Genomic DNA, 27,826 nt, shown 5'->3' on the forward strand with positions numbered 1-27,826 from the left:
GCATAGTGGTGGAAAGCGGAGGAAGGACCGCAAGCGCTTCTCCCATAGATTTGTAGTGGTAGACTAGCATAGCTGGTCTGATTTGCGGGTTTACTTTGAGCGCTATTCCCCCCCCCCCGCTCTTCCTCCCGCCCCGCCTGATGGAACTGAGAGCTGCAGATGGAGCACGAGAGAAAAGATACAGAACTGCAGCAGCATCTTTGTAGCTTGGACTTCGTTTTGCGTGAAAAGTTGTTGCTGCTTGTAGTTATTTAATTGCAGTGTTTCATCAGCTGGTGTCTTGAGCAGCAACCTCTGGAAACGAAGGGCTAAAAACCGGCGCTGTTCTCCCAAATTATCTGGTCCCTTTTTACTTCGTATTTTAGCTGGCTGACTAAAATCCCTTATTTTGCATGCTGGTCCCTTATTTTCAAATCTGTAACTTGACAGCTATGAACCTGGGAGATCTGAGCGTATGGGATTTGACTGCCCAGCAATGCTTTCGCAGCCCTTCGCAGCCTTCAACTATATTAAAAGGAATAAAGGGAGGAAGCATCTCAAGAACAAAGACCCTGTAACACTCCAGGGCTCTCTCTTTCAAAGGAAATGGTGCCATGAAGTTTGAAAGAGGAAGCCACACCAGCAAGATGGAAATTCATTGCTTCCTCTGTCTGGACGCATGTTAAGGACAGCTCAGGGCCCTGTAATTCTGAATGTCTCGCAATGTCACCAAGAGATTGCAACAGAAAGTCAAATTCAAAAACCAACCATTTTATTATAAACAAACAAACAAAAACACACCTTCAGATCAGCATAAATCAGACATTCAATTTCATATTAGAAGAAAATTATTATTATTTCTCAGTACATAAAATATGGAAATATTAAATGGAAAAGCAACAAAGGTCCTATGCATATACACATATCAGGAGCATAGGAGCGTCGACAATTCACATTGACCTTCACAGTCTCCACTGTTCCGGCATTTGGTTTTCCAGTTTCAAACTCTTTCGCTCGCTGCAATCCGATGGTTTGCTTGTGTAACTGCTCCTTGGATATTGAGGTCCGTTTGACCTCGAGCCAGTTAAGCTGAAGCACTGAGATGAAAGCCAGTTTAGTCCCAAATAGTCAAGAGTGACTTATACCTCAGAACATCGAGTTAAACCACATTAGTACTCCCCTTTTAAAACGGGGGCTTTTGCCCTTTTGCACACCAGCAAATGCAGGCTGAAGAGAAGAAAAACTTGCCCATTGCACTCACAAAGAATCTAACAGTACAATCCTATACAAAATCCGCCGCTCGGGGGGGAAAAAGCCCCACTGAATTCAATAGAGCCGCCTCCAAGGTCCTAAGTATAGGATTGTAGATTAAGTTGCAGTTAAGAAGACAGCCCAGGTTTCCCAATGACTAGGCTGCTGCTCTGACTGCTAGATTGCGTACTCCAATCAACACCCACATAATTCCAGCCCATATCACAAAGGGAAGAGAGAGAGAAAGAGAGAGAGAGAGAGGGAGAGGGAGAGGGAGAGGGAGAAGCTAACCAAAGAGGTCACCTTCTAGAGAATGCATCCTAGATAAAATGTGCACCACACAAAAAAAGGAGAAGCAAAAAAAGGCTTTATTTTTAAGTGATCTAACTATTCCTTAACTTAACAGAAGATTAACCAAGTACATTAAAACAAAAATGCATCTGTGCCCACAATTCAACGCAGATGAATAATTAACATAAAAATAATTTAGCACAGGTGAAAATAAAATACTGCGAAGAGCTCTTGATACTTCCTATGTATGTTCAAGAAAAGCTTAAGGCACATCAAAACACTTGTCCGTTTACCCCCCCCCCCCGCAAAGTGTCTGGACCCAATTGGGAACTGTTTGGTTGCTTACGTTTCCATCCCACATCCCAACGTTTTGGATTCGCTAGGCCCGTATCAAGTTTGCAATCTCAACACCTGAGTCGATAGCGCTTGTTTCCTTTTGTGAGAGAGCGCACAGTTCTGATGGCCACAAGGGGAGCATCACTTAGGGAGGCTGTGCCGTGCAGGTGACCCTGCTAGGAGGATAATTTAGTTCTTTATTTATTACTGGCCCCAGTGTCTTCCAGGTACAAGTTGGAGCAAGGATAAGCCTTCAGAAATCGCACTCACCTAGCACTATGACTGAGGCCACCCAACGACTTGGGATGGCTGCTGTTGGTCATAGCCAAGCTCGTTGAGATGGCCGAACAAATGCATTCAGGAATGTGAAACGGCGTCCGAACCAATACTGCTATATTCCAAACATCCTATGTCAGATTCAGTGAAAATTAGTGGCGATGGAAGGGGAAACCCCAGTCTGTGAACTTCTCCTGAACTATTCTCATGAGAGTGATGGCTGCTTAGCCCAGCACTCAACAGGAACCTCAAGTTGCCACTAAGTGTATTGCTGGTCACCTGGCAAGTGTACCTGTACAAAGAATCTGGTTCTGCAGTTTTAGGTGTCTACCAGCATTAGAAACTCAGATATATAAGCTAGGGCCAAATGGCTCCCCTTAAACCAAGGTTACAGTTGCCAAAGCAGAATGTCTAGTTGCCATTTGGAGGCAAGACTGCTCTAAAGTCTTATTTTTAAAATGATGGACTGTGATTGATTCTCAGTTAAACATCTGGCTAGTTTAGATGACGACCTCGAGCCAGGTTAAGAACTTTGAGAACTTAAGGAACAAAAGTCGCTTGAGCCAGGGATGTTCTACAAATCTATCGGCCTGTTCCTACCTCTCTTTCTCAATGGTGACATGGACCATTCATAACGTAAGAATATTCTTCACAACTTTTGAGCAGGGCAGTGGGAAGACAAGCGACAACAATTAACTAGAACATTGTTCACGGCTCCTGCTCAGGCCACACAGAGAAAGCATTTTGGTTCCTGAAATTAGTTCCAATTGTGCCAGTAAAATGTAAGTGGCAGAATTCTACAGGGTGGGGTGTTAGTGTGTGAAAACAGTCTAGATCAGCCTTTCTCAACCTGTGGGTCCCCAGATGTCATTGAACTACAATTCCCATCACCCCTAGCTAACAAGGCCAGAGCTCAGGGATGATGGGAGTTGTAGTCCAACAATATCTGGGGACCCACAGGTGAGAGCCACTGGTCTAGCTCCAGTGATCCTCAGGCACACACCTCCAGATGGTGGAGATGTCAGGCACCATCTTGACACCCAGGCATCTTCGCTTGGTCTCAAGTGGTCGATAGTCAGGTGCAAAATGTGTGGACTGGTGTGGACTTAATGTCAGGAATACACCCAAAATTCCACGTGTGAAGAGATAGACCCTAGGCGGTCCTCTACAAAACTCTGTTTCCCTCCGCTCCCTTTGCATCTCACGTGACTTCCCCAAAGACACTCTTTAAGCCAAGGGAGGCAGAGGGGAAATTGAAGTAAAACCTGCTTGAAGTCATAGCCTCTCCACATACCAAACTGGTGAAGCGAAGGCAGAAAAAGTCCACAAGGGCTTTTCAACACTTCCTTGTATTGCTCTCTTTAAAAATGATGAAGTGCCTCAGGTGGCAAAACTGGTCTTTAGATAACTATGGGTTGCTACGCTCATAATTTCTCTTGAGGCCAAAAATATATAAAAATAAGAAATCACCCCTGGTGTCAAGCTGCTTTGGCAGGAATTGCCACTTCCTAATAAAAGGTTATTCGTAAGAAGAGGACTGATGACTCAGACAGACAACAGAGGTCAGCCAGATGTTCCTGGGAAGCTCAGAAACTGGAAGCATTTCCTGGTGAACGACAAGGAGCAGGGTGGCCAAGAAGCTGTCATATTGATGGGAGTTTGAACATTTGGGTCATGGGGAAGGAGACAGGCATGTGCCCTGGTGCTACGGAGGAACAGAAAGGGGTTGGTTTTGGGGCCCTCACTGTGAAATCCTAACTGGAACAGGGATGCTTTAGCTGAGAATTCTGCATTGCAGGCAGTCGGATGCTATGATTCTAAGCAAGTCCCACAGAGTTCAGCCACGCTTACGCCCAAGTCAGCAGGTGTACGATTGCAGCCTTTAATCTCAGGAACCAGATTTTGCAATACAGCAGAGAAAAGAACGTCCTCTCCCTAGATCAGGGTCTGCTTTAGATGTACTGTTTGCAATGTGCTTTTCTGTTGAGCTGGATTTATCTTTTTGCTGAGCCTCAGTGCTAACTGATGAGTAATTCAAATGTAAATCAGCTGACAGCTGGGCAGTGCAGAACAATTCAGAGGACAGCTGCTGCAAACTCTGGCATGGCAGGGGATTAGTCAAGATCCTATACACATCCAATCTGAGTAAGCAGAGCTAGCTAGCTAGGCAGTGGGTCGTTGTTCCCTTCCTGGAGAGGAGAATTGGAAACAACTTGCACTACAACTCTGCGTGGAGTCAGAATCAGCCTCTCTCTTACCCTTTCTGCTGATATTTTATATGAATTATCAATAGGTTGCATCTGATCTAACGTTTCACGTTACTTGAAACACAATACATCCCCATTAAGGTGGCTAGATGATAGGAAGGGAAATTTCACTGCAGTGAAACTTCTTGGCATGGCAGAAAGAGGGGCACTAAAGAGGGAAACTAATGCAATACATAAATAAGGTTTGTTTTTTGGGGAAAGTTGTTGAGCTGCTGGGGGGCAAGTTTTCAAAACCTGGACATTTTGTCATTCTCACAAAATTCCCCCCAAACACTAATTCTGTCCTTGGAATTCCAGACATATGCCAACCCTACATAAATTCAAAAATTTAACCAACAGCATCTGCCAAAATATCCTCTCCTTAGTGCAGAATGGTTACAGAAGATGTGCTCTTCTTGGCCATGTGACACTCATCACTGCAAATGTCCCCTCCTCTCACCGGTAGCAGATAATCAAATCAAGTGTGTGAATGCTGTAGTCTTTGTCACCCTGTTAGAAATCTGTGTATAATGGATGTGCAAACACCTCCCTCGTTTGAAAGCAGCTTTCCTATGGATTGCAAAAGTGGCCTCTCTCTCTCTCTCTCTCTCCTTTCACAAGCTCTCCTGCAAAGAACCTGTGTAGAAAGCAGTGGCATAGCAGGGGTGGGTGGGCCACGGGGCGGTTGCAAAACTGTTAGGGTGTGCAAAATTTTGACACCTACTGCTGCCCTGGTGCTTCAAGAACAGTATAAAGCTCCCTGAACAGGGAATATACTTCTTTCTAGGCCGTTTGATTTCAGCCCTTAGTTGATCATTCCAGGGATCAGTGTGTGGATATCAGCTGCCGTATTTTGCAGAATGAAAACGATCTGTTTTTACCTACACCAACAAACACACTGTCCTGCGTCCAAATTGAAATATACTCTTCCAGCACACACACACACAAAAAACCCAACTTGGGTCTGTGACACACCTTTGGTTCAAACCCCTCCAGTACCTCCAATTTCCTCTTTCCTGTCGGGAAGTGTTGCTTTGGTGCACTCGTTTCCACCCTCAAAACATGCCCATTTCCCCACTCGGAAGCCGTTCACAGCCAAATCTGTTCCAGAGCCATCCAGCAACCAGCTCCTTTGTGTAGCTTTCCTACATAAGCATCTCATAATCCTGCACAGGCCGCTTGGTTTCTAAACTAGCGCCCAGGTGCAGGAAAAGAGCAGTTTCATGACACTAGAACATGGGCAGAGGTAGAAGAATCACTCAGCTCCAGTTAAGAAAACCAACCCCTAATTCTGGGACTAACCAGCAGGCTTCTTTGCAACCCTTACAAAACGCATTCCCCTTTCCCTTTCCATCCCTGCCCTCTAACCTCTGCAATAGCAAACCCACTCTTTCTACTTTCTCCAGATTTCAGAACCCCTGGCCCAAGGGGTTAGACTCAAGTTTCTCTACAACAACAAGAGATAGGACAAATCTCCCTCCACTCATCAAAGAACCAGCCTCAAGAACCAGGAAGAGATGACCCAAACAAGCATAATTGCAAACGGAGTCCCTACATTGGTGAAACTCCGTTGGCTCAGTCCCTCCAATCAGTTGCAGGGAAGTTTGTTGGGTGTTCTACCAGCTTCTAATGAAAGCAAGCGAGAGAACACAGGAGAAACAAAAGGAGAGAGAGAGAGAGAGAGAAGAGAGAGAGAGAGAGAGAGAGAGGTGTCCCTTGTAAAAGTTACAGGTCTTGAATACATCATTTCAAAACATAGTACTGGAATGGGTTAGAGTCATCACCTTGAGAATCCTGAAAGCATTGCTTTGTAATTAGTAAGCAGAACATTAAACATATGCCCAGGTTATTTGAAAGAGAAGGAAGGGAGGAAAGGAGACGGAGAAGAGCAGAGCTTCAGCCAGTCTTGTGGCTACCATCACCAGTCCGAATTTTCCGGGCCATGATGGTCTCCTTTGACACTCGCTTGCAGTCCGTGGCCAAGCCCAGGTAGCACATAAGATCAATGAAAGCTGTTGTGATGTTCCAGTTCATTCCAAATTCACTGGTTGAGTAATCATAGGGGAAAGTATGGTGGTAGTTGTGGAAACCTTCGCCTGGGGAGAGAGAGAAAGGAGGAAAAATCATAAGCGCCCAAGTAGTGTATTTATTTGGGAACTAGATTCTGGAAAGCAGTCGACTCTAGTGAGTAAATTTTAAGTTTCTTTAGTTTGCTTGATGAGTAAAAACAACGTCCTTTATGACCGAGTGTGAGTATGTACAGTGGTACCTCGGGTTAAGTACTTAATTCGTTCTGGAGGTCTGTACTTAACCTGAAACCGTTCTTAACCTGAAGCACCACTTTAGCTAATGGGGCCTCCCGCTGCTGCCGTGCCGCCGGAGCCCGATTTCTGTTCTCACCCTGAAGCAAAGTTCTTAACCTGAAGCACTATTTCTGGGTTAGCGGAGTGTGTAACCTGAGGTGTATGTAACCTGAAGCGTATGTAACCCAAGGTACCACTGTATTCAATAAATGTTTGCTGCAGAAGCCTTTAACTGCTAACTTACTGCTGGAGCTACCATTTGAACTACCATTTCCACTGCCACATTGTTTTGTCCATAATAGTATTTTGATATTAAGCCTAGATTAGCTTCTTGGTGAATGGAAAGGATCCAGAATTGGAGGCACCCCATGCAATTTTTTCTAGAAAAAAAAGAGGTGCCAGAGCTCCCTTGTTCTTTTATAATGGACAATGGCGCCCACCTGAGAGTTCCGGAAAGTTCTAGCGGGAAAAAATCCCCAGAGGCCCCCATTATAAGCAATTAATGAAGTAACTTCTGCTCTCTGGCACCCAAAGAATCAGAAGGAAAGGTTGGGTCACGTCACCCTTCTGAGGAATCATGGGACAGCCGCCGCACACAAGAAGGGAGAAACCAGTGGGAGGGGAATGTCATCAGTGTACGTGGAACAGCAAAAGACAAAGATAGGTTAGGTGGCCTGAGAATAATTGCAACTTAAAATCAACACAGGGGAGGCACAGGGATTAAGGATAATAATCTGTGGGGCTTGTTGCATAATCACTGGAACTGCAATAATAAGCTCCCATCGAACGTGCAAAGGAACAATTCGTATGTGGCAAGGAGATAATTACCACAGACATCTTCAGAGAGACCAAACTATGTCAAGTGGGAAATGGCAACGAAAAAACTCTCTATAGATGCTGATGGAGACTGAATGAAGGAGAATGTCCTCTTCAGAGTAACTGGTCCCCAGTGTACCACACCAATGGCAGACCCTCCAAGTGTCCCTCTTTTCCAGGGACAGTCCCAGATTTACCGGAGCCGTCCTGGTTTCTGGTTTGATCCCGGAATGTCCCGCTTTTCCTTAGGGCATCTCTATTTTCACCAGAGAAATGTTGGAGGGTATGCAATGGCCCCAAATCAACCCACCGAACTGCAGCAAAGTGTTCTGTAGTTTCCTTCCTTAGAAACGTAAGGCGGAGAAATGACAGGTTGTTTGGCCCATCTCACTGTGGCAATGCGTTAAGGCTATTTCCAAGGAGTGAACAAGCAGATACATATAGGGTGATCTACCTACAGTATATTGTACCACTGGGAACAATTGACCATTTTGCTCCTGAATGTTCAGCGATTAGCACCTCCTACGAAACTTCTGAAGCACAAAATATTGGATCAGTGCATAAGACTGGAGCATTAATTCAAACCCTTTTCGTGACCCTCACACCAGATAGGAATAATGCCATTCCAAGTCTAGGAACTTGCTGGAAGCAATATCAATTTATTTCAGGGGCCTTCTAAACTTGCAAGAATTGGATGTTCAGATCAAATTCTGGCATAAGGCAGAATTCCTGTTCATGATGTCTAAATCCACAGAAATCTACTGTGGATCTACTGTCTGATCCACGTTTCAGATTCCTAAAATCGCTTTTCTGCTCCTGTACTAACGAAATAATCCAGTGTGCAGGAGCAGAAATACATTCCAACTCTGTGGCCTCAAGAACCGTTACCCTTTCTCCACAACACTTACCCAAAACTGCAATATTTGCTTTCAGAACAATGCCTCCCAGCTAAATAAAGCAGCATGCAAAACAGGATGACAAACAAACATTTTTTGTGGCAGATAAAAATGGTCAGTACAATTTTATATACATTTTTTCCCCTGTTCACAATTTGGATTTGTGTGTGTGTGTGTGTGTATGCCAGCTACACAGAGTAGGAGAACGTTTTCCTCTAGCCTACCTCTATAAAGTTCCTGTTGGCACTGTATTATTAAAATGGTGTTCTGCCATACTTAAATACTAATAATAGTATCTATTATGGTCTGTAACAAAAGCTGAATCTGGATGACTGTGCACTGCTTTTCACTTAGGCTTCAAAGTCAATGTGAAACAGGTCTCGCCTCTGTTAAAAGGTAGAGGAGAGGAGAGGCTGGGATCAGAAATTAAACTGAGGTTCACAGAATCCCATCTCAAAGGAGAAGTGAGTTTTAGAGGCGCTGAAATTCTTCTCCGTTTTGGGATTAAAATCTGAGCCAGGAAGAATTCTTTGCTTCTGTGCCTGACTTCCAACATGCCTTCTCACCACTGTCAGGATAACTAAGGTGTTCAGATAAAGGGGAGAAGGATGTTCAGGGGAGGAGATTGCTGCAACAAGGACACCCAGGACAGTGGAGTGGGGAGAGAAAAAACTCTCTCCTAGATTGAAACCGACAAATGGGCAAGGAGTCGGTATTTGTGATATGGGCATATACATTCAGCAAAAAATCTTAGAAGATGGCTGAAGTTGGACAGCTTCTCCTGGGCTCAGAAAATTAAATGTGCACACACACAGCAAATAACTCTGCTTCTTTTCAAGCCTGCCAGACTTCATTTCACCATCAACTTTCTGAAGTTAGAAGCAGTGCTCCAGTCCATCCACTGGCAAATGCATGGAGGGAGATATTTTCCTCCCTCCCCTCTCCATTGTTTGATATCCTGGTAGCATGCTGGAATGAAGGTCTTATGCAGCCCTTGAGAAATATAATTTCCCCGTGAGAACCTATCTAGAGATGGCCTCTTTGAAAAGATGTTAGAGAAGTCTGGATGCTCTCCCCAGAAGCTATGGCTACCTGTGTGAAAGTCAATGGCAACAGGATGACTTCTCATGAACGAGGAAAGTGAAACAGGATGTGGGCACAGCTGGAAAACCAGGGATGAAAAGCAGGCAGAACTTCCTGCAGATCCGAACATGGGTCAAAAAGAAGGCAAAAGGTGCTTGCTAACCAAAATACACACCAACTGTGGTGGGAGCAAGATGACAACAGACCCTCCCCTCCCCCAAACCCCAACATCTTCCCCTTTACATACCTAGGGCTCCAAGTACGACAAAGTGGTTCTCTCTGGGGTTGATGTTCTTATCATACGGCCGGTTGCCATACATGTGTGCCGCACTGTTCACCAGCCAGGTGGCGTTGAGGATTAAGGCATAGCGGAGGATGGCAGACATGTAGAAGCTGGTGTGAAACGTCTCCCCCCAGAAGTACCAAGGCACAACAGTAGGGAAAATGAAGCACATGATGACCACAGAGGTTTTATAATGCCTGGGAAGAAAGATACATGCATTGAAGTCAACATATTTTGAGCTCTTTGTAGGGGATCACATTAGAATGCCAACGTTTGAAAAAGCTCCATTTCGAGTAAAGGTAAAGGTAAAGGGACCCCTGATCATTAGGTCCAGTTGTGGCCGACTCTGGGGTTGCGGCGCTCATCTCGCTTTATTGGCCAAGGGAGCCGGCATACAGCTTCCGGGTCATGTAGCCAGCATGACTAAGCCGCTGCTGGCGAACCAGAGCAGCGCACGGAAATGCTGTTTACCTTCCCGCCGGAGCGGTCCCTATTTATCTACTTGCACTTTGATGTGCTTTCGAACTGCTAGGTTGGCAGGAGCAGGGACCGAGCAACGGGAGCTCACCCCGTTGTGGGGATTCGAACCGCCGATCGGCAAGTCCTAGGCTCTGTGGCTTAACCCACAATGCCATCCACGTCCCATTTCAAGTAGGCCCTTGCATTTTCCTGCAAGATTTCACTCTGCACTAAATATTTCCAGTTCACGATCAGATTTTTAGCTCGAACCCCCAAGGTGTCAATGGTTCAAACTACAGTGGTACTTTGGTTCTCAAACGTAATCCGTTCCGGGAGTCCATTCGACATGCGAAACGGTTCAAAAACCAAGGCGCGGCTTCCGATGGGCTGCACTCAATCATAAGCCGCGTCAGACATTCGGCTTCTGAAAAACGTTCGCAAACCACTCACTTCTGGGTTTGCGGCATTCAGGAGCCGATTTTTCGGGAGCCAAGCCATTTGAGTGCCAAGGTATCACTGTACTGTAAAGGTCGGAAATTTGGAATCTACAGTTCTTCCACTATGAATGCTTATCTGATTTTCAGTTACAGATAGGTAGCCATGTTGGTCTGCCATGGATTCTTATCCCATGATACATGACTAAGCCATTTCTCACCTTCTCACCCCTTGCCTTTTCCTGTAAGACCTATTACAGTCGTTAAGAGTCGTCAACAGGCTCATCTCAGCTATCTGCCAATCTCCCATTCCCACCACCCTTCTGAGTAATACCCCTCCCCACCTTCTCACTATATAGAAGGATCTGGCAACTTCTGTTTCAGTGTATCTGAAGAAGTGTGCATGCACACGAAAGCTCATACCAAGAACTAACTTAGTTGGTCTTTAAGGTGCTACTGGAAGGAATTTTTTTATTTTATCTGATTTTCAGTTTATGTAAACAAACAAACAAACAAATCCATTCCCTATCTTCTGGAAAAAGAAAGCAACATCAACGGGAGCCCTTTGCTCACCTCCTTTGGAACATCACAACTTTGTCAGCCTTCAGGTCGGAGAGATCGAGCTTCTTTCCCTTCTCTTTGACATCAGGGTGCTTGCGTACCAGCAGCCAGCCGATATGAGAAAAGAAAAAGCCTCGCTTTGCATTGTGGGGATCAGCATCTGTTTCAGAGTATTTGTGGTGGACGCGGTGATCTCTGGCCCACTCATAAATGTCGTTCTGGATGAAACACAAAGGCAAACACATTAGTCGTGGTTCGAGCTGGACAACAGTCCTCCGCTTCCACAGCAATACTTTAAGGAACATGGAAGATAAAAAAAACTACTTCCTTAACTCATTCACCCTGAACGCAATGCTCTAAGAAGCCAGTGTGGTGTAGTGGTTAAGAGTGATAGACTCGTAATCTGGGGAACCGGGTTCGCTTCCCCGCTCCTCCACATGCAGCTGCTGGGTGACCTTGGGCTAGTCACACTTCTCTGAAGTCTCCCAGCCCCACTCACCTCACAGAGTGTTTGTTGTGGGGGAGGAAGGGAAAGGAGAATGTTTTGGAACATTTTTCGGAAGCCAAACTGATGCGGCTGTCGGCTATTGGTGCCTGCACCAATCAGAAGCTGCACCTTGGTTTTCGAACATTTCGGAAGTCAAATGGACTTCCAAAACAGATTAAGTTTGGCGCTTTTGTTTTTGCTCTTTATTTTGCATTTCTCTTTTTGAGGCTTTTTCGGTTAATTTTTTTTTGTGACTGTGTGGAAGCCAGTTCAGCTACTGATTGATTGATTGATTGTGTGATTGCGGAAATGGATAAAAGCCCCCCATCCAAACAATGACCATCATCAGTGCAGGTAAGAAAAAAAATACTTCTAATTTTTATCCTCTACAATACTGTCTTATTCATTTTGCAGTACAGTACATTGATTATTGCTTTCATTTTATGGGTCAGTGGTCTCGTTAGATAGTAAAATTCATGTTAAATTGCTGTTTTAGGGGTTGTTTTTAAAAGTCTGGAACGGATTAATCCATTTTGCATTACTTTCTATGGGAAAGCGCGCCTTGGTTTTAGAACACTTTGGTTTTGGAACGGACTTCCAAAACAGATTAAGTTTGAGAACCAAGGTACAGAAAAATGGAAATAGAAGTTACTGGGGGGAAAGAGAGGGGGGTGAGATACCATTTTTTTTGTACAGAACTCCAAGTTAGCCAAACTGCAGGAGGCATGTAGCCTTGTCTGCCCTCTCCCCATGTATCCATGACTCTGGAATCTGGCCATGTTAATCATCTCATAATTCTTACCTGGAAAGCCATGGAGTTGATGATCGCCAAGAATATTCGGAGAGGCAGACTGGCTTTGTAGGAACGGTGGCTCCAAAGGCGATGTGCTCCGGCTGTGATTCCCAGCCCACTAAAGACGAAGAGAACAAATACTGCGAACAAGAAAAGCGAGGGAGAGAGTGAATTTTGAGTCTCTTGGGCGCAGGAATTTAATCCTAATTGCTTACAATTTTTGTTTAATCTGCAAGAAAGAAGGGCCTTTTTGTTGGCTAGGTTCAATTCTAATCCTTCTAACCTCCTTTGGGGTAGGTTTGCGGGTTTGGCAGAAGGAGATAGGATCTGCCCATGCGATGCCCACCTGGTGGAAACTCTAGCTCACACGGCCCGTAAATGTATGACAATCTCCGCCAACAATTTCTAGACCATCTATGTATTCCAACATGGAAACCAGAGACGGAGGTTATGCGCTTACAGGGGAGAGGCCAGAAGCTCACCAAGACAGTAGCTAAGTTCCTCTATTTGATTTTTTGTCACTGACGTATGCTAGAGTGACGGGGTGGCGCTGTGGGCTAAACCACAGAGCCTAGGACTTGCTGATCAGAAGGTCGGTGGTTTGAATCCCCGCAACGGGTGAGCTCCCGTTGCTTGGTCCCTGCTCCTGCCAACTTAGCAGTTCGAAAACACGTCAAAGTGCAAGTAGATAAATAGGTACCACTCCAGCGGGAAGGTAAACAGCGTTTCCGTGCACTGCTCTGGTTCACCAGAAGCGGCTTAGTCATGCTGGCCACATGACCCGGAAGCTGTACACCGGCTCCCTTGGCCAGTAAAGTGATATGAGCGCCGCAACTCCAGAGTCGGCCACGACTGGACCTAATGGTCAGGGGTCCCTTTACCTTATGCTACGGGATCCTGCCCTTGCTGGAAACCCACAGAGATGAGGCGGATCACTCGCCTCTTCTGCCCCTTGGTGGGTGACTGCGCCGCTGGGGTGGCGACGAGATCGCACTGGCCTATCTATTCTGAATGTATTCTGAATTTTCTTATGTGGTGCCAATAAAGGTTACTTGATTTGACTTGAGAGAGTGAATTGGAAGAAGCCTACTTCAGCGTTATCCCACTGCAACTCACAAACGTAAGTATTGCTAAAAACAAACAAACCAGTAATAAGGACTGGAGGAAATTCAAGGACTATTTGAATAAATATTGTAATAAAAAAAAATTAGAAATGACTTGAAAGAAACAAATAGGCGTAGGATTAAATTAAGTTATAATTAAATAAATGGGATTTAGAATGTTAATAAAAGTGAATAAGATGGACTATAATTGGAAATTGTTTTAGTTTAATAATGATATTGGAAAGCTGTTACTTTTAATTACAAGGAAACTCAGATGGAAGGGATTTGAGGAAGTCAACCAAGATGTTTAAAAGGTTGGATTTGTGAAGAATTAAGTTTGTTGTTATTGTTTATCTGTTTATTGTTCCCCCCTTTTTTTTTCTCTTTCTTCTTTTTTCTTTTTCTGTTTTTGCGTATCATTTTGCTTTGTGGTTTGTGTTATCACTGTGGAAAATCTAATAAAAAAAATATTTTTAAAAAACAACAACAATAATACTACTCATTTGAAGGAAGAACCTGGAGTTCAATTTGTTAGAGAAACAGAAGGCAAAGAATTGCCATTCAGACAGGTTTCACCCAACACTGCAAATCTGTGTCTGATCTTTTAGGGCATATCAAGAGATCCACTTCACAAACGTCTGATTTCTTAATTGTTATTATTTTTTGGCATGCTGTATTTGTTGCATGAGATCCAGGCAGCTTTGGGCCGGAGACGTCGCATATTTCCAGAACTAAATTATATCTTATTGATAGGGCGAATGCAATCATTTCCCAGCTAGCAAGGCTTTTCATTTGGCGTGTGAGTCATGGACCCATCCTCAACAATACTTGTAATATCCCGGTGGGTTAATTGCACAACTCTTGCATGCATCGCAAGTGCAGAGTTTATTAAAAGGAGGCAATAGCAGAAGTTCTAAAAAGATAAGGAGAATCATTAAATGTTTATGGGCAGGTCTTGTGGAAGGAGCAACCAAGCCACAGATTAACCAAAAAGCCAGTGCACTACACATAGATAAGTCAAGAACAACAGATTGTAAGCTCTGCTGAGCCAACGAATAGTTTCTCTGTTACTAGATCAGCTCTCCTGCTTCTTTAGCTGCTCACGCGGAAAACAAAATTACTTTTTTTAAAATGTAAATTAAAATGTATAGCCCACCTTTCTAGGAAAAACACACACTGGACATCTTTAAACTGAACAACTTCTTAAAACAACATAAATGGGAAATGGAAAGGGAGATCCAAAAAATCAGAAAAGGCAGAAACAGAAGAGCAAAAAGCCAAACTGAGAAAAACGACCTTTTTAAACACCTGCTGAAATAATACAGTTTTTGATGCTTCCTTAAAAGCTGGCAACTAGTGGTTGGGGTGGGGAGAGAAACCATAATTTGTCTGGCAGTGCCAATCCTGATATGGGAATCAATACAAGACTGCAGTTTAGCTTCTGTAAGCAGAGAATGCTCAGAAACCTGATCTCTCTGCTTGCAAAACCTGATCCTCTGCTGCGCATAGGAGTAGACAGCGTGCATAGCTGTCCAAGGGATTATTCTGCTCAAGTCACTTTGGGCAGAAACAGCCTTACTGCATCGAGTGCTGAAAATTCCCCTGCTTCCTAGAACCCCAGGTGTTAACCCTGCTCTGAATCAAATCACTAATTACAGACCCTCCAAGTGTCCCTATTCTCCAGGGACAGTCCCGGATTTTCAGAAGCCGTCCCTGTCCCTGACTTGATCTCGTAATGTCCTGCTTTTCCTTAGGACACCCCTATTTTCATTGGAGAATTGTTGGGAGGGTATGGTACGATCTCCCTATTTTCACTGGAGAAATGTTGGAGGGTACGGAGTTATGTGATCCCCGAGCCAAGGAGATAAGTAACTATACAACCTTTAGAAGACGTCTGAAGGCAGCCCTGCATAGGGAAGTTTTTCAATGTTCAATGTTTTATTATGTTTTTATATGCGTTGGAAGGTGCCCAGAATGAATGGGACAACCCAGTCACATGGGCGTGGTATAAATAATAAAATTAGTAGTATTATGGATTAGTAAAGGCAAAGGTAAAGGGACCCCTGACCGTTAAGTCCGGTCATGGACGACGCTGGGGTTGCGAGGGAGCTGGCGTTTGTCCGCAGACAGCTTCCAGGTCATGTGGCCAGCATGACTAAGCCACTTCTGGCAAACCAGAGCAGTGCACGGAAATGCCATTTACCTTCCCGCCGGAGCGGTACCTATTTATCTACTTGCACTGGTGTGTTTTCGCACTGCTAGGTTGGCAGGAGCAGGAACTGAGCAACGGGAACTCACTAAGTGACCAACTAACCGCCAACCTTCCAATTGGCAAGCCCAAGAGGCTCAGTGGTTTAGACCACACCGCCACCTGCATCCCTTATTATATTATCCTATGGAATAGGATGTCCCTATTTTCATCAGAGAAATGTTGGCGGGTATGTGAGAGGGAAAGTCACCTCCCACTGTTTGTAGCAATGATATCGCTGCTAGTCTCCTAAATTGGCTGCTTTAAACGATGGCCTTGAAATAATGCTGAAGGATTGTTAACACAGTCAACCTAGAGGGATCAATTGTGAGGACAGACCGTATAACTAGCACATCTGAAACCCAGAAGGCAGTGCTGTTCTCGAAGCACAATGGCTTCTCAGGGGAAATGACCAAAACATTGTCTTTAAAATTGGGCTCCTTGTTCAGAACAAAGGGCCTTTGTGGGGACTCAGCTGATGCCGAATATTTCGGCTTCTATTGTGAAAAATCTGAGTCAGCTGGACCAAAATAAACAACAAGAAACAAAAACAGAACATTTATCCCTTGTTCCTTGTTTCCAGGCCTTTCATTTTGGGCCGCTTTAAGTTCTAAATATGTAACTTGGGGTTGCCTCCCTCTTTTTAAAGAGGACAGCCCCACAGGTTCACCTGATTAGAAAGTGCAAATTGCCCCATTACAGCCCAATTCCAAACACCCTGGTTGATGTCTCTATATAGAGCAGTTTGCATATCAACTGTGGGTACACTCAGCTCTTGTCATCTGTTATCATCATTGCTGCTGGCGGCGTCAAATCACATTTTAAACATGACAGTATAAAAAAATATCTCCATAGCTTTGTCTATAAAGATCTACATGTACTACAATAAAAAAGAGAAGATACAGTAATAAGCAGGGACCGGTTATTATGTACTGGTTATTATATGTACTAATTAATGCCTTGGAGCCAGTCCATTCTGCAGTATGTGAACAGTGAGGTTCTGAGAGTAAATGGGATGAAGTTCCTCCGGTTACCACAAATCAGACATTCATATCTTTCAGAACTCAGGCAATTCAAAGTGGGGGGCATTTTGTGGTTCATCAGCTGTTCTTTGCAGTGATGCAGCAAGGCGGATATTGGGACGAGGGCAAAAAGGCTGAGGCCTGGAAGAGGCTATCTTGCCAGTTTCAGAATGTCACCTGATGTCAAATGTGTTTCCTCCCCCCTCCCCCCCCAAAGGCTTTGTCATTGTGGCTATCAATGGGATTTTATAGCTGCCATAGGTTCAAACTACTGAGCTGAAATTTATTTGAATTTAAAACATCGGCTGGGTAAGTGGCTGAAATAGATTGTCCTCCTCCTGCATTAAAGGGATGGAATTCCTGGAGTTTCTCCATTGTTATTTGTTTGTTTATGTACTGCATTTAGACTCCACCTTTCTTCAAAGGGCTCAAGGTGAAAGACAGGGTTTTCATCCACCCAATCTGCAACTCCATCTCACCCAGAATACATTTCCCATCTTTTCCATCTAAGATAGGAAGCAGACCAGTGGTCATTCTCACTCATCATTGAGAAGACCTTCAGGGTCATAAACAGGGTTCTCTTCCCCCAATCCTAATTCAAGATGCCAGGCATTGATCTTGGGAATTTCTGTATGTCACATTCCTACAAGGAGCACATATTTCAGAAGGAGAGAACGTTGAAAATAGCAGCGTTCTCAAATTGAGAGCATGGACGTTTCCCAGAAGGAATGTTAAGAGACACACCCCATAAATATTAGTTTCTCTGAAACTGCCCTTTGAAAGCATGCAACAGCATCCACTCTGAGGTGGAGATGCACCCTTGGCTGGAATTGGCTATGTATCCCTATGAAGTCTAAACAAAGCAGCCTCTCTGCTAAAGCTTTCTAAAGAGCAGAGTTTCAAAAGGGATAAAAAGAATAAACCCCAATGTTCACATTGTAGGGAGGAGAGTATTTATTTTGCTTCCTATGCTGTTTATTCGCAAGTCACCCAAGAAGTGGCCATTTTAGACGTGTGTGTGTGTGTGTGTGTGTGTGTGTGTGTGTGTGTATCATAGCTGTCAACTTTTCCCTTTTCTTGCAAGGAATCCTATTCGGAATAAGGGAATTTCCCTTAAAAAAGGGGAATTGTTGACAGCTATGGGGAGAGGGAGAGAGAGAGCCTTCTATGGCCTGAATCAGGTGTAGTGGGTGGTCTAATGCCCTCAAGTGGTAGCAATTTACTATTTGGTGCGAGTTTATGGAGGCAAACCACTCAAAAAGTCCTTGTTTGCCCCATTGCTTTCGACAAGCATGGTGAAACATTTGTTTTTCTAGTGGAAAATAGGATGTCGAAGAGTATTTCACGTTTCTGGCAGAAATGACTGGCAGAATCCGAAACCAGGGAAAAGAGACGGCGGAAGAAGATTGGAAGAAATTTAAGAATTATCTTAAGAAACATTGTAAAATTAATGAATGTTAGAATGATGTGGCTTTAGAAATTAAGTTGATTACAGCTGTAAGGATTAAAAGAAAAGGAAGGTTAAAAATTAGAGAAAATTAAGGGTGAGGATTTGCTGAATTAAAATTTGAAATTGGAATGCAGAAAGGGGAGGTACGAGGAGGTTGGAGAAGTAAGCTATATGAAAGTAAGGGTTTGAAATTATACTTGTTTTTCTTTTGTTTGTGTTTGTTTGTATTATTGTGTTTGTCTATATAATTTGTGAAACTTTAATAAATATCTTATTAAAAAAAGAGTATTTCACGTTTCTTTTTAAGGGGAATGGCATGGATGTCAGGATTTGAGTACAGTGGTACCTCGGGTTACAAACACTTCAGGTTACAAACACTTCAGGTTACAGATTCTGTTAACCCAGAAGTAGTACCTCGGGTTAAGAACTTTACCTCAGGATGAGAACAGAAATCGTGCCACAGAGGCATGGCGGCAGCAGGAGGCCCCATTAGCTAAAGTGGTAACTCAGGTTAAGAACGGTTTCAGGTTAAGAACGGACCTCTGGAACAAATTAAGTTCATAACCAGAGGTACCACTGTATTGGTTTTTGTTTATATCTTCAGTCCACTATTTGTCCATTTAATTAGGAACATATGCATTGCACATGGTCTCTTAGGACAGTTTAGCTGTGCACATGTTCAGCGGAGGGATGGAATCAAAAACAAAACTGCTTGCAATTCTACTGAGAAGGAATAGCTTCCTGAAAGATTGATAACAGGCTTGCTTTCATGCTGTGCGTTGTATTCAACTAAGTCATCCTCAGAAGTCACTCGTCAACAAGATTAACTTTTGCATGTGACGTCTTAATACTTTAAAATTGCAAGCTGCCTTGGGTGTCTTGGCAGACATATAAATGCAATAAGTAAACTTAACAAATTAGGCCAGCTTAGAGTTCAGCGGCAGCACCAGATTGGCTCTGTTGGTCTGTTTGCACCGCGCTGACCTCATCTGCCATGACCCTAACATAGTAACTCTGGTGAGCTGCCCCCAAGAGGGTTAACTGGCCCAGGTGTATAGGGACTTTAAAAAAAAAAAAGCCTTTGCGCACAAAAATCAGCTTACTAAATATTTTTTTTAGAAGGAAAGGATGTGCATCTTAATGGCTATGAGGGTATTGGCAATCCAGATGGGCCTGCCTTGAGGAGGGAACTTAAGTGTGTGCTACAATATGCTTTTGAACTAATTAAAAAACAGCAACCACAATGCTTCCCGATGGAGCCTGTTCCTGTGTTCACAGGTGGTAATTAATTCTCCCCGAGGCCCTCTGAGAGCAAGGCTGAACACAGCAATGATGAGAGGCAGATCCCATTGCGCAGGAGGTCAGAAAACAGAGCAAAACAAGCAGGCAATTCCTTCGGAGGGAAATCAACACGTTCTTTGCTTACCCCACACCAAGGTGGCAAACTTCGCTGTAGGGGTGAGCCAGATAGCTGTGTACAGTGCACTTAAATGGAGGAGAGACATGAGAATTATGTTCCTCCAGACGTATCTCTTCTGCGGCTTGGGGCCTTCTTTCTCACGATAGGTCTCGTCGAAAACGTCATCCGTCATCTCTCTGTGAGGTCCGATGTCATCCTGGGCGGAGTGGACCTTCTCCATGCTAGCTGCCCCATTCTGGGCCACGCGAGCGAAGGCAGTGGTGGTGGAGAAATCTGAGGGGAGCTGGCATGAGAGGCAGAGAAAGGGAAACAAAAACCAAAGTCACAAAGAGAAAAATTGGAATCAAAGCTCTTGTTATGTTAGGCAAATCCACAGGCGGCTAAATGGCTCCTGGGCCCTGAGGCACGTTCAGGCAGAGACGGGCCATGTTGGGAAGCCATTGTTAATTGTGGTTGCTTGTAATTATCATCATTTAAACAAGCTGGCTAGAAACCAAGGTATCGTGGAACACGGCCACTTCTTTTCTACACATAAGCAAGATGGCAACCTTCATTTAGTGCGGCAGTTCTTTCAGGCTAGTGACGGCCATCATACAAGGAAACAGGCCGGCGGTAGCTATTCCCAATCAACCCATTTTGACCTTATGCAACTGTCCCAATAAAGCATCAGGTGATCAATGATATAACCCTCCTTCTCATAAACAACGCAAAGCATTTATCTAAATTCCAGATCTTAATTCTTCCTAATTGCTGGCACTTCAATCGAAAGGACACCACATAGATTACTTCATAAGTGACTCGCACTGTCACAGCATCAGAAGGTTTCAAGAAAGGCGACATGACCTGATGAGAGGCTCGGTGGAGAACAGAGGAGATCAGGAGACAGGCTCCAGCCGGGCGCAGCTGGCAGCAGGGAAGTCATTCTCCAAAGCTGCCTCCTCCTCCGGACTGGCAAATAGCACTGAGATCCCGCCCACATGAGAAAATCACAATGCAAGCGGGAGCAGGCACTAACATGGTGCAAAAAGCTACTCTTGAGACCTGCCATATACCGCAGTTTTCGCTCTATAAGATGCACCAGACCACAAGACGCACCTAGTTTTTGGAGGAGGAAAACAAGAAAAAAAATATTCTGAATCTCAGAAGCCAGAACAGCAAGAGGGATCACTGCGCAGTGAAAGCAGCAATCCCTCTTGCTGTTCTGGCTTCTGGGATAGCTGCGCAGCCTGCATTCGCTCCATAAGACGCACACACATTTCCCCTTACTTTTTAGAAGGGAAAAGGTGAGCCTTATAGAGCAAAAAATACGGCATTAAGCCTCTTCTCACAGCAATGGGTACCCGACCAGGAGCAGTGGCATGAAGCATTTGCCCTATCCCCAGAGGTGCCAGAGCTTACCACGAATTTCCCCCTTATTCTCTTAGGATGGCAACGGTGCCCACCAGAGAGGTGCCAGAGCTGAGTTCCGGTGAGCTCTGGTTGGGGAAAAAAAGCCCCGTATATAACAAAGGGTGAGGACAGTAACATTTTCTCATCTTGATTTTCATTCCTGTACAGTAAAGGTTCGCTATCTACGCTAGCATTTGATTGACGTTGGAGTGAGAATAAAACTTATTTGATATTGATTGATATCAATCATATTGATATAGGAATGTATCAGATAAAATGTAAAGAAATATACAATAATAAGAGTGCATTCATTTGTAAAAAATGAATATACAACAGGATAGACAGGAAGTCTTGTGTGCTGGTATGTATATGATTTGGGGGGGTGTTTTTGTTTTTTCTCTTTGTTCTTTCTTTTTGTTGTTGTTTCATTTTCTTTCTAGGTACCGGTATATAAAATTTGTATATAATTTTTGTATACATGTTGGAAATTATACTATAGTAAGTCCTGTAATGTAATATGACAACGTTTACCGTTGCATAAATAAAATGCAAATTCAAAAAATAAATAAATGATTTTCATTCCTGGGATGTCTTGAGTTTCCTGATAGGTCATATTCAAAGAAACTCTGTACCAGATTTCCCCTCTTGATTTCCCCTCCTTTTCCTAACCATGTTTGTTCCTCTTCTAAAGCCTTCACAGCAACCAGAGAAGGGATGGTCAATGTGGTGCCTTCTGCATGTTTTGAACTCCAAATCCCGTCAGCCCCAGCAGTGGATGATGGGAGCTGTAGTTCAAAAACATATCGTGCCCCCTTATGATGACTTTAGCTGGAAGTCACTGTACGGTAGAAAGAAAATGGGCATGTTAAATTAGCCCAGTCAGCATCTGCATTAGATTTTAATTGTTTTTGTATATTAAATTATTGTTTGTTTGTCTATACAGTATATTGAAATCTTCGGCACAGAAGTAAATAACATTCATCAATGGGGAAATGAAATGATCTGTTTGTTTGCTTTATAAATCATTCACTGGAGGGAAAATCAGAACACTTTGCAGCATTAATATATGAAGCCGTACAATAAAGGCCACACCAAGAAAGTTGTGGGAAAATGTATTCTTAATTGCCTGCATTAGTATGATAGAAAAGAAAAAGTTTTCAGCTGGCATTTGAAAGGTGAGGCGAAATGCAACATGCATAAAAAGGTAAAATAAAAACAAAATTTAAAAGAAGCAAGGCCACACACACATAGAGAGAGCCCAAGGAAAAGATAAATAAGGAGCTGAAATAAAATTGTAAAGATAATTATGTCGTGCAAATAATTTAAGAGAATGTCTTCTGTCTGAGGTTTTTATTGCTAACAGCTTCGAGACAGGAAGCGATTCGTAAATGGAAATAAATCAGCCTGGCTTTCTTTAGACTACTCCAGAGCAGCTCTACAGAGGTTCCTGTATAGTCTTTTGAGCTGGCTGTAATTATGTCTATTGCCTCTGACCGGTAGGGAGAGACAGAACAATGAAGGCATCAAAGGGGCTGGGACTGGCAGGAGGGCCCCTTCCCCCCCATAAAATCTCTCCACCTCATCACCTCAGCCCAGAACCACAATGACTAATGTGCTCTCCTCACCCTCACCCCACAGCCACCTCCGCCAATCAAAGCAGGTTACACAGACTGTACCAAAATTACACACGAGGAGGACCCAGGGAGGTTGGCTCCTCGTGCTCCTCCTCAGTCCCTGGTTCCAAAAAAATTAATACGCCTGCAGTTAATTGCAGTGGCAGGTAAGCAAACTGCTTGCCTCTAGCAACCAGGTTTTCTTGCTAGGGATAGAGACTGAGGGAACCATTTTGCAGAGGGTTGCAAAAACCTATATGGGTGCTGGGAGGAGTCACCCCACGGCTTCTGGCTTCTAAACCTGGCCTGGTGAGAGTGATAGCATCAGGACTGGTCCTGTCGTCATGCTTTAATCCCAAAGTTAGGCACGGTTCGGCTCATCCATTTCAGTGAAGCTGCAGGGTGAGGAACGCTGTAATCCTGACACCCACTTCCCTGGGAGCAAGCCCCACTGAAACCACTAAGCTTACTTCTGAGAAGAGAGGTGTGGGTTTGGCGCCCTTACACAGCCTGGAAGCAACCCTGCTAAGGCAGGGCTGTAAGCTGCTTTGAGGGATTTCCCTTTTCTTTTTTTCTAAATATATCCAGAGGATTGGAATATATGCACGATTATATAAATAGGTATGCATTCCTTATTGAAAAACAAAAAGGACAAAATTGCAAGTGCACGGGAGAAACAAGAAATAGTATCCATGTGGAAAACGAAACAGGACAACAACAACAAAAATATATTGTGTACATTGCAAAAAAGGGGAGAAAATTATTATTGTAGTTAATCAGACCTTAACCTAATATGGTGTTTTTTTCTTTTTACAATTAAGCGGCGTGCAAATTTTGTGAAATGAATGACATAAAATAAATACAGTGGTACCTCAGGTTACAAACACCTCGGGTTAAAAACACTTTGGGTTACAAACTCCGCTAACCCGGAAGTAGTACCTCGGGTTAAGAACTTTGCCCCAGGATGAGAACGGAAATTGTGGTGCAAGGCCCAGTTAGTGAAAGCATGCCTCAGGTTAAGAACAGTTTCGGGTTAAGTACAGACCTCCAGAACGAATTAAGTGCATAGCCTGAGGTACCACTGTAATATGTTTCTGGTCAGAATCCAGAAATTCTGGTGTCACAGAATCACAGAATTCTGGTGTGATCCATGAAAGGCTTGGGACATAGAAATCTGACGCAGCATTAAGATCTTTGAGATGGGCTCTTTTTATCATCGTGACTTTGGAAACCATTCGGTGACGCAGGAGAAGGCCTTCCCTGTGGTGGCACCCCAAATGTGGAATACCCTCTAATCTGAGTTATGTTTGGCACTCACTTTAGCTCAGTTACAGCATCAGTTTAAGATGTGGCTATTCTGCCAGGCTATTCACCACAAGCTGTTCACTCTGCAGCGCAACAGTTAGCAAATTAGACGCTCTGTCTTTCACAGCGGCTATTATTGTTTTATCTGTTCTCGTTTCACTAACTGAATGATTGCTTCAGTTGCAGCCTCCTTGCTTTGTGTGGGTGGCTCCTGCAATTTGGAGCCTTCAAAAAATCAGGGCTCAAGCTTGCCCAAGTATCCAGGCTTCCCTGTCACGCCTTAAGAGTGATGCAGGAGAAGCAGGGATGATGTAACAAAGGGGGAGGTGATGCAACAAGGAGTGACAGAAATGTGATGGATGGGGTAGTGTGCCCCCCCTCCTTGTGCAATGGTAACCACATAAGGGGAATGATGATGATGATGATGATGATGATGATGATGATATGGTGATGATATTTATACACTGCCCATCTGGCTGGGTTTCCCCAGCCACTCTGGACAGCTTCCAACACATATAAAAACATAATAAATGTCAAACAGGAATGCCAAAGAAAGCTCATTGGGGAAGATCTACCCTTCGATTCCGTCTGAGAGTCCAAAGGCTTCCACCTTTTTCTACAAACCAATTCACATTGCTATAGTATCAATGTGATGGTCAGTTGCAAGGGACACAATTTATAGCCCAAGTCAAACACTTCTTAAGTCCCATTCATTCTAATGGAGAATTTAAAAAGATCTAGGCTGCAATCCCGTGTGATGCACACACGGAAGGAAGGAAGGAAACCCCACTGAACAATGTGAATCAACATTGTTTGATACAGAGAGTCACTGAGATGGTAACTAGGCCTGCAGTGCTAACTACGTCTACAGAGAAGTCAGTACCATACTGTACTGTACTGTAATTGCTTTAGGGGGTGTGAGATTGCAGTCTAATTTGTTGGGATTGAGGCAACCAGCGTTTTGGAAACAGCTTTGAGCCTCTGGGACACGATGGGCTACTTCTAGCAAGAGAAATGAATAAGGAGCATTACTGCATTGAATATGAAATGAACACTGGAGTCGAGAGTTCTTTTTTACGATGGTCCTGGAGAATACAGAACGAGTGACACGTTGCCTTTTAACAAACCAGTTTGCATGGAGGAAAATTTTAAAAATAAGCAGCTTTTTGTGTTTCATAGAACTTTTGGTCAAATGTATTTCTATTAGCAGCAACATTTATTAACAATATTGCCTGAGGGCATGTGAGACCACCACCTAAGGAGGTTTGGCTCCAGCATATCTGAAAGCCAGGGAACCAGATGTGCACTGTAGCAAGTTATGAGTAACATAAAAGATTGGCCACTCCTGCAAGAACACGCTAGTATATTATCGCTTTCTTTTCCTGGCCTTGAGACAACACAGATGCTTAGCTTGTGTAGATCTGTGGCACCTATGCAGTCCCCCCCCCCATCCGCCAAAGGCTGCCTGCCGTTTTTGACTGGACAGGTATTGTCAGCGGAAGAGGCTTTGGAGAATGACCTGGATGCTCTCTCAAGCATGCTAAAGGCAACTTGGCAGCAGAAACCGCATTCCTAAAGGCCAGGTGGCCTCCCGGGAGTAACCTGCTCATTCTATAATCTTGCTAAAAGCCCTGGCAAGCTTTCGCCGAAAGCTCTTCTGCCAAAGAGAAACTAACGTGCAGGTTTCAATCCGGGGGCGCGTTGCAAAGGAGTCCAAAGGAGAGCTTGCTCGCAAGTAAATGCAAATCGAGACTGCAGCCTGTCATACTCAGAGCTGCAGCTGGGCTGCCAGGACCGCAGTGAGGCATCGGGTGAAAAAGTAGATCCAACCAGTGGCGCAGTCGTGGCTTGGAGAGACTGGGTTCTCTCCCTCTAACGCAGCGCATACGTGTTTACTCCCATGCAAACCCCACTGCCTTTAACAGGGTTTGCTCCCGGGAAAAGGCAAAGAAGCCGGCAGCCGGCAGCTTTCCCCACTGTGTCTCCATCACAAAGCCGCTGCCAATGGCCCGGCTAGTGACGCCCCCCTGCCTCGCTCCGCGGCGCGCATCGCCAGCGATTGCGCAGCGCCTCCGCCCCCTTGCGCACAGAAGCCGTTGCAAAAACCAGGTCGGGCTGTGGAAGGCCTGGATGCGGGGCAAGACCTCGGCGCGGGGCTTGCATTATTCACACCCTCTGGTTTAAGGAGATGCGCGCAGGGGAAAGACCGGAATGCGTTTGGGGTTTTTTTTAATGGATGTTTTTGCAGGGCCTTTCGACGCGGCCGTCAAAGAAGGATAATAACACTAAAGGAAAGGGATGCTGCTCTGGGATGCTGGAGGCGAAGGGAGAAGCAGGCAGGCAGGCAGGCGGGAAGGAAGGATGCTGATCCCCGGCTGTTGCCCAGGAAAGGATGCGGACCCGGCTTCCCAAGCCATGGGGTCGGATGGAGAAGGAGCTCTCCACGCACCCCCATCCCGCGGGACAGGCAGCAACGACCTACCAAGGGGGACGGATGAGTCGTCAGCCGCTCTGGGTTGCCTTGGGCAAGAGAAAGCGACTCACCATTTTAAAAAATAAAATAAAAATTATTAAGGAGGAGGAAGCGGCGCCTTACCTCCCCGTGGGCTAGTTGGGCAGGCATCGGAAGAGGGCTTTGTGCTGCTCTTCCTCCGGCGCGATGCTCTCTCGGCGATGCTCTTTCCCGGCTCCGCTGGTGCGCAGCTGCCTCCAAGTCCCCACGCTCCTTTGGCTGCTGTGCGCGCTGGTGCGCAGCTATTTAAGTTGCCCGAGCTCTGAACGCGAGTAACCCCCCAGGAGGTGCCCGGTCTCTCTCTCTCTCTCTGGCCCTTTGTTTGCACGGCGACGATGTCCAGCGGCGCACCACGGGGCGATCAGGGTCCGTCCACTCTGCGCAACTCCGCCGAAAAGGATGCCTTGACGGTCCGGTGGCGCTGCTTAAGTGGAGCTCAGCTGGGCGCAGAGGCGAGCAGGAGGCTGGTACCTTGGCACTTGGAGAGAGCCTCCCATTGGTCGCCGGCACTTTGGTGCCACCTCGCTGCGCGCTCCGCATTGGCTGCCCGCAATCTGCTGTTGGACGGCGCCGTTGGCCGCGGAGGGACTCCGTTGCATGCATGGCCCTCGCATGGCCAGCCGGGTGCGCAGCCGGCGCGTCAGCCGGGACTTTCCCCTTAGCAGCTGATGCGCCGCCGGGGAGAGGGAGAGGTTAGGAGGGAAAGGGGGCGTGCGCGCGCGCGCCCGAGAGGCTTACGCCGCTCCCGGAACCGGGAAGGCAATGACCGACAGTGACCTCCGCCGGCAAAGTGGGTCACGAGGTCCTCCCTTCTGTGGGGCGGTGCAGACCCCGAGCCGGCTCCCCACGGGTTTGGAGCTTACCGGCGCAGCCCAGCGAGGCGTTGGCAAGCAGGCGCCGGGGTCCGCAGCCCTTGGCGCGTTGGAAGTGCCCTGCCCAGGCGTGCCAACTTGAATATCATATGGGTGGGGAGGCAGGCAAGCCCTGTCCCGCATCAATCACAGACGTGGTGCGCACCATTTGAATATCCATCAGGGGTCATGTTGGGGGGCAGGCTTTTGTTGGAGCGGGGAGAATCTCAGATTTGTCTTGATTGGGGGGGGGGCAACTGCCCCCATAACGCCCCCCCCCCCGTGTAGCCAGGGGGGCAGAACCTCAGTTACTTAAGTATTTTTATTTTATTGCCTACACCCATGTCAGGAGGGCCAACTTGAATAAAATACTGGAGAACCAGATAAGCCCCTCCACACATAATCAGTCACATGACACA

General features: G+C 45.3%; 1 protein-coding gene across 1 annotated transcript; it reads right to left on the reverse strand.

Annotated features, from left to right (window-relative positions):
• Positions 1 to 729: 729 nt before the first annotated feature.
• Positions 730 to 27,011, reverse strand: SCD (stearoyl-CoA desaturase). Its single transcript, XM_082223643.1, has 6 exons — positions 26,641 to 27,011; positions 19,744 to 20,020; positions 12,504 to 12,634; positions 11,227 to 11,432; positions 9,725 to 9,957; positions 730 to 6,475 (listed from the first exon to the last, which is right to left on the reverse strand). Exons 1-6 carry the CDS (start codon positions 26,665 to 26,667, stop codon positions 6,276 to 6,278), a joined length of 1,074 nt encoding a protein of 357 aa, XP_082079769.1. The 5' UTR covers positions 26,668 to 27,011; the 3' UTR covers positions 730 to 6,275.
• Positions 27,012 to 27,826: the final 815 nt, after the last annotated feature.

Source organism: Podarcis vaucheri, assembly GCF_965113315.1.
Source record: "Podarcis vaucheri genome assembly, chromosome: 5".
Classification (NCBI taxonomy): Eukaryota; Metazoa; Chordata; class Lepidosauria; order Squamata; family Lacertidae; genus Podarcis; species Podarcis vaucheri.

Coding starts and splice junctions, on each gene's coding strand:
- SCD (XM_082223643.1), bottom strand. CDS start 26,667: ATGCCTGCCCAACTAGCCCACGGGGAG. Junction 20,021..26,640: donor CCCAACTAGCCCACGGGGAG/GTAAGGCGCCGC, acceptor CTCTCATGCCAG/CTCCCCTCAGATTTCTCCAC. Junction 12,635..19,743: donor GTTTGCCACCTTGGTGTGGG/GTAAGCAAAGAA, acceptor TCTTGTTCGCAG/TATTTGTTCTCTTCGTCTTT.